The 16,128-nt window shown below is 41.8% G+C and overlaps 1 protein-coding gene across 1 annotated transcript; it reads right to left on the bottom strand.

The window, feature by feature from the left end:
• Positions 1 to 963: 963 nt before the first annotated feature.
• On the bottom strand, positions 964 to 15,145 carry ncbp3 (nuclear cap binding subunit 3). Its single transcript, XM_076274139.1, has 13 exons — positions 14,935 to 15,145; positions 13,752 to 13,817; positions 9,726 to 9,831; positions 9,315 to 9,440; positions 8,952 to 9,077; positions 8,541 to 8,704; positions 7,678 to 7,786; positions 4,147 to 4,246; positions 3,611 to 3,720; positions 3,047 to 3,353; positions 2,647 to 2,798; positions 2,275 to 2,454; positions 964 to 2,060 (listed from the first exon to the last, which is right to left on the bottom strand). Exons 1-13 carry the CDS (start codon positions 15,106 to 15,108, stop codon positions 1,765 to 1,767), a joined length of 2,016 nt encoding a protein of 671 aa, XP_076130254.1. The 5' UTR covers positions 15,109 to 15,145; the 3' UTR covers positions 964 to 1,764.
• Positions 15,146 to 16,128: the final 983 nt, after the last annotated feature.

The following is a 16,128-nucleotide window of genomic DNA, read 5'->3' as shown; positions in this document are numbered from 1 at the left end:
GCCTAGCTAATATAACAATTGTGTATGACGTTTTTTTTAAGCGACGTCGACTGCGTAATACGTAGTTTAGGTAAACCCGCTTTTACTGACTATTAGCAGAGAATGTCTAGGCTCTGCTATTAGATTAGATTATATTTTATTGTCATTTAATGGCCACCTTACACCAAACAACTTTGACAAGATTTGGGAAAGATTCTTGAAAGTATTGAGTAGTGATTGTAGTCTTTTAACTAATACCCCCCATTCAATCTTTACTCAAAAGACTCCAATCTTTTGGGAAGAATCTTTCCCAAATCTTGTCAAAGTTGTTTGGTGTAAGGAGGCCATAACAGAGTACAGGTACAGAGCCAATGAAATGCAGTTGACACCCAACCAGAAGTGCAAAGAAGCATTAAATACCAGGTGCGGGTAGAGTATGGTTGTGTATACAATAGAGATTAATAATGTACGGTGTATAGTTGGATAAATACAGGTTTTCCAGATGACATGTCTACAAAGATAAATAGAGTATATATGTTGAGTATAAATGGACATTCTATATACTATATATATATACATGTAATATGTATGTACAGTATATTGCACAGGTTTATGGGCAGGCTATGGAAAATAAAATATATATATACATATAAAATCCATTGGCATGGTATAGTCTATGGTCTTTGCTTATCACCTGTTTTATGGAATTGCATCTTTCCGTGTTTTCAGTGAAGGCGATTTGTACAATTTAGATTTTGCCCCCACATTCTAAGTATCTGCACTGCAGTACACTCGGTTATTTTTAGCTTATCTATTCAAAACCAACAGTTTCACCTCCTCCAACCCTACATAATTGGTTTGACGTTGAAATAAGCCCAACCCAACCTATCATAAATTGATCTGAATATGAATATAATGTAGGTTAGTTAACTTAGTTAATGAGCATAATCCACAACTTGTCTCAAAGAAATTAAGACACCAACATTCTTTTTTGAATTCTTTATCAGCAGCAAAACAAGTTTTGCCAGGAGTGGACTTCAGAATAATACAAAAATTATTCAAGAAAACACACTGTGATATTTAAGGTGGGGGTCAACAAACCGTGCCATCTCTTTTAATCAATCAGGCAACCAGTGCAAGTTCCACCCATAGACTGTAATATCAGTAACTGCCTGCAAGAATACAAAAAGGGGAAGCTCAGGATGCCACAAAGTGGTGACAGAGCGTTAGAGACATTCGGATAAATTATTACTATCATTTTTGTATGTTTTGTTTTTTCTTTTTACATTGAAATCGAAGCCATATGCAACAATACCAAGGGTTCGATGTAATATCAGACTCTGATCTAAGCAAACAAATATTGGGCTGACTACACAGCCAGATAAAAACAAACAATATCACAATATTATACTCTTCACTGTCTGGCACCACTGCCGCTGAAATGCCTCGATGAGTCATGCGCTCTTTAAGAGCATGATAAGAGAGTTGGAAAAAAAAGGGCTCGTACAAAAAAAAATATTCAAAACACATCTCATAGTAGGTAACAGGTCAACAGCATTATGACATTTAAACCAATGTCAGACTGTTCACCACACTTTGATCCCTAATTATGACTCCACTAACTCTTTATCACACACAAAAAATAAGAGCTCTAGGTCCCATGGTATGCAACACGACCTGCACAGGCAGTTAAAATGGCATTCTGATAATTTACATTGTCCTTTTCAGAGCACAATCCCAGCCTCTTCTGAGATGGAGAGTAAAATGTCACGCACACGAACACAGTCACGAGTCACTGTCCGAGCCATTGCTGCTGTCTCGGCTGATCTCGATCTGCAGCGAGGGCAGGTTGTCCAGCCGGCTCTTCTTCATTCGGTTGGACTGCTGCTCTTTCTCCTTGATCATGGCGCCCCACATCTTCTGCAGATGAGAGTCATCCTCTTCCTCCTCCTCTTCGTTGTCCGATTCCCGGCGGCCTTGCCGGTGGGCGGTTCGCGAGCTGGAGGACGTCGCTCTCCCCGACTGACCCGTGGATCTCTGGGTGCTGTTGTGAGATGGGCCCAGTCGACTCCATAGGCCCCCTGCATGTGGCAGACCAGAACAGACAGGAAAATGTATTGACTCAAACTAGTCAAAACTTAACCATGAGTCTAATACAAACACACATTTTGTAAACAATCTTATTAATTTAAAAACAATGTTATATCTGTATGACTTGACTAGTACACTGACCGGAGATCGACTGAAAAGAGGAAAGAGAAAGGTATTTGGCAGACAGAAGAGAGGAGTACCTACCACTTTTCTTGTCTTTGGTCGGCTCAGGGTACAGGTTTCGGACATCGCGTTTGGCCACCCCCAGTCGGCTGTGTACATCTGACAGATGTTCACGGCGAGGAGACAGGTTTCTCGGAGGTGGGGAGACAGAGCGCCGCGGATCCGGGGAATGTCGTCTCTTTCCCAGCCTCTGTCTCATGTCTGGTGATGAAAGATCATTTTTTGAGAATTCCTACAGCGAATTCAGTCACTTTGGGCTGCAACAAGCACAACAAACCCTTGCAATATCCCAGTGGGATCACAATCCCCTGTAGGAAATTGGGCAGGAATTGTTAAACGCATGATTAAACATATGATTCTGACGAAACACATTTGGTAAAATCACAAGAATACCCGTCTTGCTACTTGAGGCTGCAGGTCTCTGCTGCTGTCTCTTCTCCTCCAGAAGCTGACGGACATCAGTGACCTTTTCCACCGCAGATTTGGTCCTGTTACCTACTTCACTCGAAACCCTGTTCCGTACGTCACTGCCTGAACTAGATTGTCTATAAAATAGGCAGAAGGAAAAAGAACATATACATGAAGATTCACAACTACTCACAAAAGAAACAAACCAACTATCTATACTGTAAATTGGCAACGTTTTGAAGAATAGCCTATACTCTTTATGTTGTCATGGCATCATTCAAAATTCTGCAATATTTCAAATGGACCATAACATGTCAAAAACTGCAGTGTGCTTTGGGCCAAATTAACTTCCATGGGGACCGGGACAGGAGTGCAACCAACTCACCGTATGATCTTCAGGTTTTCCTCCACTTCATCTGCATACATGGTCATCTTCATGCTCTTCTTCGGTGATGGCGTGGAGATCATCTTCAGCTCCAGGTCGTAGTCCATCTCATCCGAATCAGACGAGGCGTTCGAGGGGGTGGCGTTGGGGCGACTGCGTGAGCCCCCCAGCCCTGTGATGCGCAGGTTCCGGTCTCGCTCCACGCGGTACTCCACTAGGCGATCATCTGCGTCCATGTCCACCTCGCCTTCCTCTTCCTCCTCCTCTTCCTCTTCTATGGGTTCCTCTGGTAAATTCACCAGGTCAGCTGCAAAGAAGGGAAAGCAGATTTGGTGATCAGACCCAGGAAACCCTCACGCATACTTTGAGGGGACAGTTGGTGTAGTTAATGACAATAGCCAAGTGGCACAGTAGAAACCATTTATCAGTTAAATTCATGAAACAATAAATACATCTTTACAATACATACTCAACTGTTTACAAAAAACACTTCAATCTACCTTAGGCTATGAAAAGTGTTATTGACAGTCAAGTGAATATAGCGGAATTTTGTATTCTTCTTACCAGAGTGTCTGTGTGTGTAGGGTGGTGTATGTCCCAAGCTGTCCCCTATAAGGGGCTTTTTGGTCTTCAGAACATCTCTCTGTATTCTCTTGTTGTGGTATCTGCGCTTCCTGTTGGTAAAAAACAGTGCAAAGGGAACTTGAGCACAAGCAAAAAAGCCTTTTGAATTAGGATATTTAAAATGGGTATCGGAATGGCTTACAAAATATTCATATTTTAAAATGATATGTGATCAGTGTAGACCTCAATCCATTTGATACAGTTCTATGTCTATTCATGCATGCTAGAGTAAGGAAGGAGTTCTGAGAATTGCCAATGATGGGAGTGAAGCGAATCTAGTGTTGTAACCATTGCAAAATGTGTTGCTGAAACTTGCATGCTAAGCATCAGTACTGAATTCACCAATTACGTCTTTTGACATTAGTTTTTTTTATATTACCACCTTCTTTTTTTTTGTGGAAAACCATAGGTAAGTCCCGAGGCCTGTAATTAGCACAGTATACATTTTGTTCAAAAAAATTATAGGAAAGCCTTACCAAGAATTACTCAGAATGCCTCTCATGCCACCATAGTTGGGGTTGCCATACTTCATGTAATACCTGCTCCGCCTGGCAGCTCCAAGCTCCTTCTTGTCCTCTGATAACATACAGACAGAAAAATGGCATTGATGGTAAAAAAAAAGATGAGCTTCTCGCTTGATGGACAGTGTGGTTAGTTCACTGTTGTCCAAATAGCATACAGGTCAGTAATGTACACTACTGTTCAAAAGTTTGGAGTTTCACTTAGAAATGTCCTTATTTTTGAAAGAAAAACACTGTTTTTTTTCTTTCAATGAAGATAACATTAAATTAATCATAAATACAGTCTAGACATTGTTAATGTGGTAAATTACTATTCTAGCTGGAAACGGCTGATTTTTAATGAAATATCTTAGTGTTACCCATAGATTGACTTATTTGTGGCGGCCCAACACAATGTCAACATTGACCACCACACAATGATTTTTCCAGGTTGCACTAAATTGTGCTTAAATCTGGTTAGCATCATACCACGCTGCGCTAAAAATTGTTAAAAACTGTTGCATTCAAGTTAATTCTGCAAACATGCCACCACAAATAGAATTGAATTCTGTGGTAAACACTGTATCTACATAGGTGTACAGAGGCCCATTTCCAGCAACCATCACTCCTATGTATAATGGTACATTGTGTTAGCTATTCGCGTTAAAAGGCTAATTGATGATTAGAAAACTCTTGTGCAATTATGTTAGCAGAGCTGAAAGTTGTTGTGCTGATTAGAGAAGCTCTAAAACTGGCCTTCCTTTGAGCTAGTTGAGTATCTGGAGCATCAGCATTTGTAGGGTTCTTCTGAAACTCGACAGTCTATTCTTGTTCTGAGAAATGAAGGCTATTCCATGCGAGAAATTGCCAAGAAACTGAAGATGTCCTACAATGGTCTGTACTACCCCCTTCAGAGAACAGCACAAACAGGCTCTAACCACAACAGAAAGAGAAGTGGGAGGCCCCGGTGCACAACTAAGCAAGAGGACAAGTACATTTAATAGTCTCTAGTTTGAGAAACAGACGCCTCACAGGTCCTCAACTGGCAGCTTCATTAAATGGTACCCGCAAAACGCCAGTCTCAACGTCCACAGTGAAGAGGCGACTCCGGGATGCTGGCCTTCTAGGCAGAGTGGCAAAGAAAAAGCCATATCTGAGACTGGCTAATAGAAGGAAAAGATTTGATTGGCAAAAGAACACATTGGACATTGGATAGAAGAAGATTGGAAAAAAGTGTTATGGACAGACAAATCTAAGTTTGAGGTGTATGGATCACACAGAAGAAGACGCAGAACAAGTGAAAAGATGCTGGAGGAGTGCCTGACGCCATCTGTCAAGCATGGTGGAGGTAATGGGGCTGCTTTGGTACTGGTAAAGTGGGAGGGTTGTACAAGGTAAAAGGGATTTCGAATAAGGAAGGTCATCACTCCATTTTGCAACGCTATGCCATACCCTGTGGACAGCGCTGGATTGGAGCCAATGTCCTCCTACAACAGGACCATGACCCAAAGCACACCTCCAAACTATGCAAGGACTATTCAGGGAAGAAGCAGTCCGCTGGTATTCTGTCTGTAATGGAGTGGCCAGCGCAGTCACCAGATCTCAACCCTATAGACCTGTTGTGGGAGCAGCTGAACCGTATGGTACATAAGAAGTGCCCATCAAGCCAATCCAACTCCTGGGAGGTGCTTCAGGAAGCGTGGGGTGAAATTTCTTCAGATCACTTCAACTAATTCACAGCTAGAATGCCAAAGGTCTGCAAGGCTGTAATTGCTGCAAATGAAGAATTCTTTGATGAAAGCAAAGTTCGAAGGGGAAAATTATTATTTCAAGTAAAAATCATTATTTCTAACCGTCAATGTCTTGACTATATTTTGTATTAATTTTGTAACTCATTTGATGAATAAAATTGTGAGCTTTCATGGAAAACATGAAATTGTCTGGGTGACCCAGGGGGTCAGGATTTGAAGGGTTAGCTTCAGCCACTTGGCATGGCATTTGGCCGCCGACATTTACATGCTGATTGGTAGATGACAGCTCATGCACGAGTGTGTTGTAGTGTTGGGCACGAGCGTCCTCGCGCGTCCACGTTGGTTTGCATTTCTGGAAGACGACAAATAAATAACTACCTACTTGGATTAAGCTACTGATACTTGTTTTAGTGCCTACATGGTTAGGCTGTATTATACCGGACTTTGTGGTTAAAAGAAAAATTAAATGTTGTCATATCAGGATATTATTTGCCTTATGTGTGGGTTGACAAGGTAACTGACTATGACCATACATTTTAGCAGATGCATAGCAATGACCTATATCCAATTTTTAGCCTACTCATTGCGTTGTGTATGAAAACTATTTTAAAACGTAGACTGTAGTCCATGATAACGCAACGTCTGGAACATGTAACCTGTCTCCCCACGAAACAAATGTCAATTACTTATTTAGGTTGCTTTCTTGCAACACTGACTTGATTAGGCTATGCATTTGATTTAAATGGCCAGGCTTCCAGTCGAGGCAAAAGCCAAATATCAACAACAGTTGCAGACTCTTGAAATGCCTGCTCGAACCACAATACCCGAGGGATGTGCGCTTCTATCTGTAAGTTTAACTTAGGTTGGTTTCATTTCGTCTGCCTGCAAATGTAGCCTAGGTTTAACAAGCTGCAAATTCACTGGGTGCAGCAAAAATCCCAGCTATCCACAAGTTTCTTACATCCCATGTCTACTTAATTATAGTCATTTTCGTTGGGATAGCCTATTGCATAATAGGCCTACAAACTGTCCAAATATAGCATTTAGGAATCATTGTTTGTGTAGCCTGAAGTGACTCAATATTGATTCGCATTGTTTATTATCACATATGAACATCACATTAAATAACCTAGGACTTCAGAGACAGGGCAAACTTCTACCACCATTCCCAAAATGTTATCCCAACCAATGAAATAAATGTGCGCTTTTAACGAGGTGAAGTGAAGCGCGTTCCCGAACAAATTCTTTTCCTCTGAGGGAATGTCCAATCTTCATCAACGACATACCGTTGTACCTGACGTTGTCTCTGTCTGTAACGTGGAATCTAATAGGCTAATTCTAGCTGGTGCCGGAAACGAACACCCATGAAACGCCATTTTCATAAAGATGGCTGCGGTCAATTTCAAACTTTTTTGGCTGAAGTAGCTAGCCTAGCATGGGCCATTGCAATGAATGTGGGCGGGACTTAGTCACTCTCTCCAGTTATATGTAATACCTCCATGGGGTGACCCCAAACACCCTTCTGAACAGTAGTGTAAGCTCAGGGCATGTTTATTTCTCTGTTCCTGCATACACAGCACCATCCATTGCGCAATACAAAAGCATCATATGCTTACATACATATGCAGATCTAAACACTAACAAGTCAGTGAAACACAATATTGTGCTTTCATTATTATCAAAGTAAGAGTATCAAGTTTTCTGGAAGTAGGGAAAAAACATCTATGTATTAGTGGTAAACTGTGAAATGCCTTACCATGAGTAGCAAACCTTAAAAACAGCTCATTTCCTTTAAAGCCTTTGGTCGTAGGACGCAAGTCATTGCGCAAAATTGAATCAATTTCTGCCTGAGAGAGCACATCTGTCTGGGATACAAAGGCAAAAAGGTACATATCAGACAACTGTAAATGGAAACCATTTCAGGGCCAAACACCCATTCATCCAAATACTGAGAGGCTGTGTAGCGTTCCGCCATTTAGTCCACACAACCATGCTACTTTCAAAAAAGGCACACACTTTTAAAAACAGGTTCAAGTGAAGCTGTGAAATGCAACCCTTCTGTCAGAGTGTAGACTGGCATGGGGACAAACGGAGCTTTTTGAAAACTATGACGACACAGCCAACTTGATACAATACTGCTTCAGTCTGACCTTTCCCCTTCAAAGCCTCCACAATGTCCTCAATGGCAATGGACAAAAAAAAATGTTTTTGACTGTCAAACACATCATAGATATCAGCCAATTTGTTTAATTTCATATTCTGTCAGAAACATAAGGAAAATATACATACAATGTGGCTTGTGGCAAATAAGAAGCTATGTCAATGTGCCACTGCCATTACACATATCTCCAGTGTCTCGGAACTAAAGAACAGCTGCATGACTAAATCGCATTTGGCCATGTGACACCATAACGTTGCAACGCCGCTGCTTAACCAGAGATGATGGTAAACTAATATAACAATCATTTTATGGAATTTAGTTTTGTAAATCTTGATAATAAAGTAAATAAAGTTGTGTTATCTTGTAAGAGACATGGTAAGATTTACAAAAAATATATATATGTGTACATACATCAACTTGAGAACACACACATAGCACAGTTTGTTGGTTTTTTTTACCTCAGAATTCACTGGCTCTGTTTTTTTCTCAGTCTCCTCCTCACTGTCACTGGCCTTTCCTTCGCTGCTCTTGTCTCCTTTCACAGTTTCCTGCTCGTCAACCACTTCACCTTCCTCCACATCTTCATCATCCTCATCATCATCTGACTCACGGCCACGGCGAGCTAACAAGACAGAACATACAGGGAGAGAGACATTTGGCTGTTGTGAGAGCGTGTACTGCACCGAGACCTTGCAAATCATTTGAATCATTTGCACTGTATGTAGTAGCCAAAATTCCCACAATGAGTAGCCTGTTATGCAGAGTAATAATTGCAGATATGCCTGCCCGAGCCTCCGAAATATGCACCACGACAAGCACTGTGTACTCAGTAATACAGTTATACGAAAAACTCTTCTCCTCAATCACACCTTTACTCTCTTGTCGGTTGCTTTGTTTTGTCGGGCTCCTGTTCGCCGTCTCTTCTGGGTCGGGCATGCGGCTCATGTTGAGGAGGACGCGGGAGGATGTGACATCATCGAGCCACACAACGTTGCCTGGGGAACAATATCGGATATTTCAATGCTTAACTGATGAGGTAAGTGGTGAGTGGTTCCATCTATTCTGCATGACACAGCTGACATTATTATTGGCCAGGCTTTCATATTTGTTGAAACTTCGTGCCAGTCCTTGTTACAGTACATCATGTGGTTATGTTTTGTAATGATCATTATGTAACACCTCACTTCAAAAATCTCATCAAGAAAAGTACAAGAACATGGAAATTCACTCACAGGACGCATCATCAATCCATTCAATATGGGCAGGGGGATACTCCTTAAAAAATCCAAATATGTCTTTGGTGCTCATATTGTCCACCCCACACAGATGCAAACCCTCCAAACGAACCTTTGGAATGACTATAGAAGAAAGGAGAGACAATGTAGAATAAGACATTTTGAGACACTGCTTACACTTGAATTACATCAGTAGCAGAACTACCTAGAAGCTGACTCGAATACACTGACATTCTTAATGCTGTGTTAGTAGCCAACACAAGGTCAAGTGGCATTTTATGCAGATGTGACTTATGCTGGGAAGTACCCATAAATGGGGTGGGGGGAAAAAACAGGTTGAAATGTGAGAAGGATGACTGCACAGCCAACTTCCCCACATCACAATTTAAGACAGTGAAAAACAAGTACCTTTCTTTAACAGCTCCTTGTCCAGGACAACATTTCTCTGAGACACATTATCATCTGCACGGAAATGGAAGCGCCTTGCTCTCTTCTCCTTTTTCTCCACTGCCTCCTATTAGCCACAAACACAGTGCATGTGCAGACATACATTAAGATAAGACAACTTTATTGTCCATTAAATTTGTATTGAATGGAAATGTGTCTTTCGGCAATCTGGCAACACAGTGAACAATAGAATACATGTACACACCACAAGTACAGGTACACACAACATATAAAACATGCTTGAGCAGTAGCAATGTTCAGGGGCTTGGGGGGCATTATTTTTGTTATGTCTCTGCTCAGGATTGTCACAGCAGAGGGCGGGGGGCATTATTTTTGTTATGTCTCTGCTCAGGATTGTCACAGCAGAGGGCACAAATTATTTGTTGCACCGATTTTTCCTGACTAGTGGGACCTCGAGTCCTCTACCGCAGCGGTCCCCAACTACCGGGCCGCAGGACATTCCTAACCGGGCCGTAGCCTACGACATGAGTTTTAAAAAAAATGCATGCAAACTAAACTAAATTTAATTCGCAATAATGTCACGTTTTTACATGGCATAGGGCTATATGCAGTTGCTCGATTGCACGCATGTTTTTGCAAGGTCTATTTTCTTACTATTTTCAGTAATTGCCTTCAGCGCTGCGCAGCCTCAGGTCAGCTCACTTCACTTGATCAGTTCTTGGCGAACGGTAGTGTCACACGAAGTTAGCTAAACTGCTAGAATGAGCAACAAAAAAACAAGCATCTTTAGCAAGTCACTGACAAGAGTGTTTGAGTTGCGAGAGCCGCTGCAGGGATTTCTTACAGAAAAAAAGTCACCGTTAGCTGCACATTTTAGTGATGAGGATTGGGTGTCAAAACTCGCTTACCTGTGTGACATATTCGGGTTGCTTAATGACCTCAACCGGTCACTCCAGGGGAGAATGACGACTGTCTTTAAACTGGCAGGTAAAGTCGCTGCATTTAAAGCCAAGCTTGATTTGTGGGGACGACGAGTGGACCGGACCGGGGTGTATTTGATATGTTCTAAACAGTAGTGGGGGTTTTGGGAGAGACTGAGGCAGGGCCCTTTCTCTTGCAGCTGGTGCGCGATCACCTTGCTGCGCTTTCAAATGAGTTTGAGCGTTACTTCCCATCCTCCAAAGATCCACGGCAAACCAATGAGTGGATCCGCAACCCATTTGTCAATATCCCGAATAGTTCTAACTTGTCAGCGCAGGAGGAAGAGCAGTTGATCGAAATTGCAAATGACTGTGGTCTTAAGAGTGTGTATAAGGAAACCTCTCTGGCGGGTTTTTGGATCAAAAGCAAAGCAGAACATCCCAAGATAGCCGTAAAAGCGCTGAAAACGTTTCCCACCACGTATCTATGCGAGGCCTGGTTTTCGGCAATGACTGCAAGTAAGACCAAATTGCGCAATCGACTGGACATTTCAAACACACTGAGGGTGTCACTGTCTTCCATCATCCCCAGATGGAAGCTTCTTGTTGCAGGGAAACAAGCACAGCTCCTACTGATTATATTCGTAATGCATGTTTAGTCCCCATGTTTTTCCCGCTGTTGTTGCAGTTAGTGTGTGCTTCACCTCACTGTGTGCTGAGTGTGTTTCACTAATTTACGGATTGGGATAAATGCAGAGACCAAATTTCCCTCATGGGATCAAAAGAGTATATATACTTATACTTATTTTGCGAGAGAGACGCTCATGGCTTTCTCCAATGCAACACACAGGCGCTTCATAGGACGTATTCAAAGTTTTGACTTTCAATCCAAGGGCGACATATCTGATGCTTTCAGGACAATTTGCTTTCGTTTTAAATTATCCAGTAACCTTCATTTAAACCTGAATATGTGCTTGGTAGGCCTAATCAAAAAGACAATAATATGTGACATGTCCATGCCATCTATTGCCCGCTTAGAGGAGTTTATTGGCCGTTTTCAACACATTTATCGTGCGAGAGGGACGCTCATGGCTTTCTCCAATGTGTCCACAGGCGTTTCACATGACGCATTTGGTACGTGTCCATAATCGCGGCAAAGCCCACTGCGGCGCACATAGCCCATGTTTTTATTTCCCATATTTTGTTAAGCATGTTCACACTTATAGATGTAGCTTCAAGTTGTTTAATATTCATAGTTCATATTGTTCAATTTTCACTTCTTCAAGTTCACGTTTTTCACAAGAGCTCATTACCTTCACTGTTCATACATAACTGGAGCTAGTTATTTTCAAGTAATGCGCATGCACAACACATATGGAATATGGAACATGGAGAGAGCAGCTACATAGCGTTCAAGAATCTTACTTTTGATCAGTTTCCTGAGAAGAGAGAGACACTTCCTTGTTTTGTAGTGATGTAGCAAATGTAGTCTGCATCGTTCTTAAAGGTGAGTTTCAATGATTGTTCCCAGATATTTAAAGTGAGTGACCTGTGTCAATGATTGTTCCCAGATATTTAAAGTGGGTGACCTGTTCCACTTCCTGCCCTTTCACGGTGACATGCCCTCTGACAGGCCCTCTGCAGCCTTCTCCTATCCTTCCCCCTAAGACCGGGCTCCTTGATCTTACTGAGTCCTTGGTATTCCCTGTCTTTACTGAGCAGTGTTACTGTATGGACTAGTCATACTGTATGTCCCAGCACCTCTCAAATCTCATCCAGACTAGAAACCGACCGATCGATCGGCCAGCCGATTTAATGGGCCGATTTTTGCTATTTTTTAATCAATCGGCATCGGCCGATTTTCTTATTTGGCCACGCCGATTTTAAGTCAGGCAGATCTGCGGGCAGCTACTTGGAACACAGCGCGAGGTTTTAAAAGAGACGGTCTATTTAGAACTAAGAAAATCTTTGGTTTCAAGAAGGAGCAAGACTGTCTACAGGTAAGGCTGTGGTTGTAATCTGTGATGTTGCTTCATTTACCGAAAGTGCGTTGGGAATGCGCCGGCAAGCCCCCTCAATGTTGGACCCCGTTTCTCGAAAGCATTGTTGCTAACCAGTTAGCAACTTAGTAGGTTGCCTATGGGAAATTGCATTGCAACCAAGCAAGTTGCTAACTTAGTTAGCAACGACACTGTCGAGAAACACACCCCTGGTGACCAGCGTGATGTTTCGATCTAAACTATAGTAACGGACAATCTAAGTGAAAATTTAACAAAAAGAGGACGCAAATCTAACATGTGAACGCTTCACAACACCATCATCCCATGTCCATTCGTTTTCAACTGCATCGGAGTTGAAGAAGAAATGAAAGTTGCTTAGCGTTGTGGCTACGAGTGCGTTGGGAATGCGCCAACTATGCAAGCCCCCGCCCTCAACGCTGGTGACTGCTATGTTACGATCTAAAATTAAGTAACGGACAATCTAAGTGAAATGTTAACAAAAAGAGGACGCACAAATAACAAGTGAACGTTTTAAAACATTGTCATCCCGTGTCAATTTGTTTTCGCGATGTATACATGTTTGATTTGATTGCGAAACTCTGGGAGACAGAGTTTTATATTGTTGAAACCTAGGTCTGTGGTAAGGCATGGAAGTTCCACAGTGAAATTGTATAACCTGAACATGTATTTTGCCGTTTTGAAGTAACTATCTGAAGTTGTTACATCATGGAAGTCTTCTTGCACTCTGTTAAAAATATTCAAATGAATAATTAATAGACTAACATATTTAATTCATATGTTGATTTTTTAATGTTCAATTTTCAATAAATCGTGTGAAGTTTACAAGTGTTGTGCCTCCTCTTACTAGTATGATTTTTAGCATGCCAATTAAGGATAATACATAGCATATCGGCCCAAAAAACGGCCCAAGAAAATCGGCAGGTCACATCGGCCATCGGCTGACTCCTACCGCTAAAAATCGGTATCGGCATCGGCTTTAGAAAAACCCAAATCGGTCGGTCTCTAATCCAGACTCAGATTCGCAGCAAGACTAATCACGAGCACATAAATTCCACAGCATATCCAGGGTTAAGTGAGTTTCTCACCTTCGAAGTGACATCTATCCCGGTGATGAAAGTGCCAGCCTTATTTTCATACCTTCGACTGGTATCCTGTAGAAATATGATGGCAATTATATAGCAGGATATGTTAGTCATAAGCCTGTACAACTATAGCAGTTTCCCAGAATTTAGCCATAACTGACCTGCTTCTGACCCACGTTACTGTTTGGTGTATACAGTGTTTCCCACAGAATTGAATTCTATTTGTGGTGGTATGTTTGCAGAATTAACTTGAATGCAACAGTTTTTAACAAATTAGTGCAGTGTGGTTATGATTCTAACCAGATTTAAGCACAATTTAGTACAACCAGGAAAATCATTGTGTGGTGGTCAATGTTGATATTGTGGTGGGCCGCCACAAATAAGTCAATGTATGGGAAACACACTGGTGTATAGATATTAATGTATCGTTGCCACTGTATGGTCCAGACACTAATCAGCGTAGTATGGCAAAGACCATACTAGCAAGTACACACATATCACAACATTATGCATAGTAATGTGAACTAACGTTATGTTGTCTTACAGTTACTCACGTTACCTTACTAGCAAGTGGCTAGCTGGGTAAGAAACACATTTAAGTTACGTTCGCATTTTGAAGCTTTCGTAGAAGTTAAGTCACTTAATAGCTAGGAGAAACGTTTAGCTGCCAAAAAAGTAAAGCTTAGTTAACTGTTCCAGGCAAAGATGTAGATTCTATAACCAACCGCAACTTATATATAACACTGAATTTGTTCCAGTTATCGTAATTAAGTTAACACAAACAGCAGCAACAACAACTATGTTAGCCTCCGCTACCTAAACACATGTAGTTTCGCTCTCTAGCACTGCTTGGTTTCAATACAGATTATAATGGTTAAATCGTAGCTTGTAGCTACAAGTTAGCATGGGCTAACTTTAGCTAGTTAGCAAGCAACGTTTAGCTTGTTAACGTTACCTGTTCAAGCTATTTTTAGGCGACTAAACAATATACAGTCTAAAAATCATGGTATCTCCAAAACCGTTTAGTGAGACTGTCGAGCAAGATATGATGGTCGATTGTTATTGTCCCTCCAATGTCCTTTAATTGTGTCAGATGTGTGCTAGTAGTCTATGTATGTATGGCGCGACCTGGCTAACGTTGGTTGAACTAGCTAACGTTAGCAGGCTAGCTCATTTATCAACTCACCGGCAACAGTTCCTTGAGAGAACACTGAACAGGAATGGTCTCCAGTTGCCCCTCTCCCTCCTCTACCTCCATGGGTTCTGGGTCCCGGGCATCTCGATCCAAGTCCGATTCTGCATCTGATTCCGAGGCGCTTTCTGGCTTGACTGCCACTCGTAAGCTGCGAACTGCCGCCATGCTAGACTGCTTGCTTGTCTACCGGTCTGGCTAGGACCTAGTTCTACCTCACAAAGAGGAAAGCACGATTCTGGCACGCCCACTGTTGAAGCCGCAGAGTTCTCAGTTCAGAACGATGCTAGAACTAGACTACCACTCTGGCACTCAGCAGGTTACCACTTGATACAGTTACATTAGGCACACGTGGTATTTACAGTTAGTTCATGACACTGACAGACCTGAATTGACATGACTTAGATCAGGGGTCGGCAATTACGTTTGGACCCGGGCCAATTTTTTTTCAGACAATGGCATCGCGGGCCATAGCTTTTGTAATGGGGGGGGGGGGGGGGGGGGGGGGGGGTTATAGGCCTACTATTTAAATTATTAATTATTATATTATATTAAAATAAACATCATCTAACTTTTAAAATGCATTTAATTTAATTCCATTAAAAACGTTTATTTGCTTATGTGCGCTGTTTTTATGCCGCCTGCTGCATCTCCTGTCGTCTCTCATGAAACAGGCGACTTGCCTAGCAACTTGCCGTAACTAATGTGTAGGCTACAAATATTATTCTTTTGGATGACGTGTAAATGATTAGCTGAACATTGCTATATGCTAGTTATCGATGCAAAATGTCGTTGTCAAAAGCCTTGAAAAGAAAAATTGATTCAGAATGCAGGACCTACAAAGAAGAATGGAAGCAGAGGTATGTGTTGAGCCTGCCTGCATTTCTTAATGCCAAGCCTATTAATTTAACGAAACATAGGCTATTTTTGACCTTGCCCACTGGAAGAGGGAGACAGGACACTGTTGTTTTTTTTTTGCACAAGATTACGCGCACTCGCGTGCCAATACCGTTCCGACCTGTGCGTCATGGATAACTGCAAGGATGTTCCACCTGTTTTGTCACTTTAGTAGGACTATCATCTATACCTCAATAAATGTTTTGAAATTGATGGGATTGCTGTAGGCCTTTTTTTCTTTTTAAAAACATGGGGTTAAAAAAAAAATTCATTCAACAGCAAATTAACGTC

This window comes from Alosa pseudoharengus, unplaced genomic scaffold (assembly GCF_046254945.1).
Source record: "Alosa pseudoharengus isolate Yale_2024_CS ecotype anadromous, Long Island Sound unplaced genomic scaffold, YU_APseudo_1.1 YU_APseudo_1.1_scf_8, whole genome shotgun sequence".
NCBI lineage: Eukaryota > Metazoa > Chordata > Actinopteri > Clupeiformes > Clupeidae > Alosa > Alosa pseudoharengus.
Note: the sequence above shows the minus strand (reverse complement) of the source record. Positions and strands in the feature narration are given on the sequence as shown.

Coding starts and splice junctions, on each gene's coding strand:
- ncbp3 (XM_076274139.1), bottom strand. CDS start 15,108: ATGGCGGCAGTTCGCAGCTTACGAGTGGCAGTCAAGCCAGAAAGCGCC. Junction 2,799..3,046: donor GAAAACCTGAAGATCATACG/GTGAGTTGGTTG, acceptor CCTATTTTATAG/ACAATCTAGTTCAGGCAGTG. Junction 2,455..2,646: donor AGCCTCAAGTAGCAAGACGG/GTATTCTTGTGA, acceptor TTTCATCACCAG/ACATGAGACAGAGGCTGGGA.